Source organism: Nansenia antarctica, assembly GCF_963989245.1.
Source record: "Nansenia antarctica genome assembly, chromosome: 15".
NCBI classification, from domain to species: domain Eukaryota; kingdom Metazoa; phylum Chordata; class Actinopteri; order Argentiniformes; family Microstomatidae; genus Nansenia; species Nansenia antarctica.
The window spans coordinates 21,544,194-21,547,029 of NC_137685.1; the positions used below are offsets into that span (position 1 = coordinate 21,544,194).

Sequence of the window (2,836 nt, forward strand, 5' to 3'; positions counted from 1 at the left end):
GGGAGGTAGAGCTGGTATCTGTGTGTGTGTGTGTGTGTGTGTGTGTGTGTGTGTGTGTGTGTGTGCGCGTGTGTGTGTGTGTGTGTGTGTGTGTGTGTGTGTGCATGTGTGCGTGTGTGAGTTTGTGTGTGTATGCATGCTGCATGCGTGCTGTGTGCATGTGCAGAGCCTCTTAACTTGTGAGTAAAAAAGCTTTGGCACAGAGTTGATTATCATCTCTCCCTCTCTCCCTCCCTCCCTCCCTCTCTCCCTCTCTCCCCCAGGCACCTGGGCTCTCTCTCCTCCTCTGTCTGGACACACAGGGACCATGCTGTGGGTCAACCTGTGGTGGCTGCAGACCCTGCTGGGCCTGGGCCTGGGCCTGAGTCTGGGCCTCCCGGCCGTGACGCTGCCCTCCCCTAACGAGCCCCTCTCCGCCCCGCGAGTCTTCCTCTCCTTTAAAGGTAAGACCCGACTCTCACAGTCATTCTCTCATAACCTCGGCCTTGTCACCCAGTTCTGCGGTTCTGCGTGACTCACTGTTTGTGAAAACAGATGGATCGGGTTATCCTTATATTAGTCATTTCTTCTATCGTGGGTTTCCTTCTTCTCTGGGTGAAATGTGGTGTTTTGACAGGGGAAGGGGGGGAGAGAACGGGGGGGGGGGGATCGCTTGGCTGGGTAAACAGGAGTGTTAGTCAGTCCCCTCACTCTCACTCCTGAGAGAGAGAGAGAGAGAGAGAGAGAGAGAGAGAGAGAGAGAGAGAGACAGAGACCTGGGGATGAAGAGAGGAAGATGATGATGAGAGGGGGATGAGGAGGAGAGGGGGGATGAGGAGGAGAGGGGGATGAAGAGGAGAGGTGCCCCTGTTTGCTCTCCCTGTTCAGAGAGGCACAGAGCACATCTTCATTAGAGCACCTGGCTCCCGTAGCCAGAGTAGCTAGCGACACAGCTAGCGACACAGCTAGCTCAGACAGCGCTTTGTCTGCCCCCCGGCTCCCCCTCTGAAGTCAAGTTGGGTTTAACAGTCGGCTGGGAGTACACCCATGGCCCCAGCCCCGGGCCGGCCCAGCCCATCCCCTACGAACGCTCTTCACTACCACATGAGGCCCTGGCCTGGCTGTTAACTCTTTCAACTGTTGCCTTTAAAAAGAATAACAAATGAAATCTTCATGACGCCAATCTCAAAGGCTTTGTCACTCCACGGTGGACCTAAAGCACCGTCAAGCGTGTGTACGGCTAATCGTGAGGCGACAGAGTGTGTAGTGTGGAGCTCAAAGACACGGAGGCCTCGCTAAGCCTTGAGATGGGTTTAAGTCCTCGTCTTCTCACGTGGGGGGAGATCACCTCTCCTTGGGCCGTCACTCCATGTTGCTGTTTCACACGCGGGGGTTTCGGTGGAATAGTCATGAGCTGTAGAATTGCATTTGGAATTCTCCCAAGTATGATACAACATGATATACTAACGTTCCCGCTGTACATTTGACCCCGATTGAACATTTTCTTGGCTATGTGTATCCTTAAAGATATGCTGTACTGTATGGTCCAGCATTTTTTACATTTTTCATCTGTTTAACATTTTAAAGATGTCGTAGACATGTCAGTTTTATGATGATGATTCTGTATTGACAAATTCAGGTCTTCAGGCTGTCTTTGGTTTGCGGAGTACGTAAATCTTTAATGGAAATAGTTCGACGACTCAAGTTCAAGGACTTTGGTGGTGAAAACTAAGCTGCGTCCCACTCTTTTCTTTTTGCTTACCTGTCTGTTTTCACTCGCTTAATCGAGTCGGATTTCACAGTCCACCGGTTTCACAATTTGCACGGCTTCGAAATTGGTAATTTCTTTTCTATTTCTTTTAATTGAGTTTCGTTTTTTGTTTTTAATTGCTTTGTGAGAGATCTCTCTATGCTCGACAGAGCAACTTCACTTAGTTGCCGCCGACTTGAATTGAACATAAGCTGTGCATTTGGTAATTGTGTTATTCTCCCTCCCTGCTGAGGGAACTGCTTTTAAATGTGCCTGTATTGATTTTTTATGGACCTTGGGTTAGCCGAATAATTAGCTCTGCATTCTGAAAAGTCTATCTATGGGGGGTAAGATTCCTAAGTGCTTACCAAGAGGGTTTGACTGTGTTTTAACAAGTGTATCAAACCTCTTAAAAATGCACTTCTCCTCTAAGTCATCCACAATGTATTTTCGATTTTGACTCTGCAAGAAAGACATAGCCTCTGGCTGTCACTGGTTCATGCATGCACAGCCTAACGAGCTCTCTCTCCGTTTGTCTGAGCAATTATGGTGCTCGTACGATGTTGAACGTGTTGCCAAACGTGACTCATCCTAACCTTGTGGCCTCACTGTGACATCTGACCAACACCAGCGGTTGGTGGTCCTCCTAACCAGTCCTGCCTGGCCTTCATCTTGGGGGGATATGTTGCCAAACACAGAGGTTAAAGGTTAAAACCATGACCCCCGCTTAAACCATAAACACCGTCTGGGTCGACTCTCACCTCAGCTGGTCGTCTGGTCTGACCAGACAGACGTTTGATACCCTGTGTTACAAACGAGACCCGTCCTCCGATTTCTCCCTGCACCAGCCTCTCCTGGTAGACAATACTGTATTGTTGCAAATATATCTGCATGTTTCACGTCACAGACAAAGCTGCATTGTCACCGTTTGTTTTAGGACCCCCCCCCTCCACACACACACACACACACACACACACACACACACACACACACACACACACGCGCGCGCGTTGGGGTTTTGAAAGAGCTCGTTATCTCGGCCGCAGTTCTTCTCTCTGTCCGTGCGCTGGGGTCAGCTTGGTGGACTTTGTCCTGGCTTATCTTCTC

General features: G+C 49.8%; 1 protein-coding gene across 1 annotated transcript in view; it reads left to right on the forward strand.

Moving 5' to 3' along the window:
- Positions 1 to 307: 307 nt before the first annotated feature.
- sema3fa (sema domain, immunoglobulin domain (Ig), short basic domain, secreted, (semaphorin) 3Fa) overlaps positions 308 to 2,836 on the forward strand; it is a gene marked incomplete at both ends in the record, with an annotated part of 86,510 nt that continues 83,981 nt past the window's right edge. Inside the window, 1 exon segment of the mRNA XM_080546081.1 lies at positions 308 to 443. Coding sequence (XP_080402207.1) covers positions 308 to 443 — 136 coding nt within the window.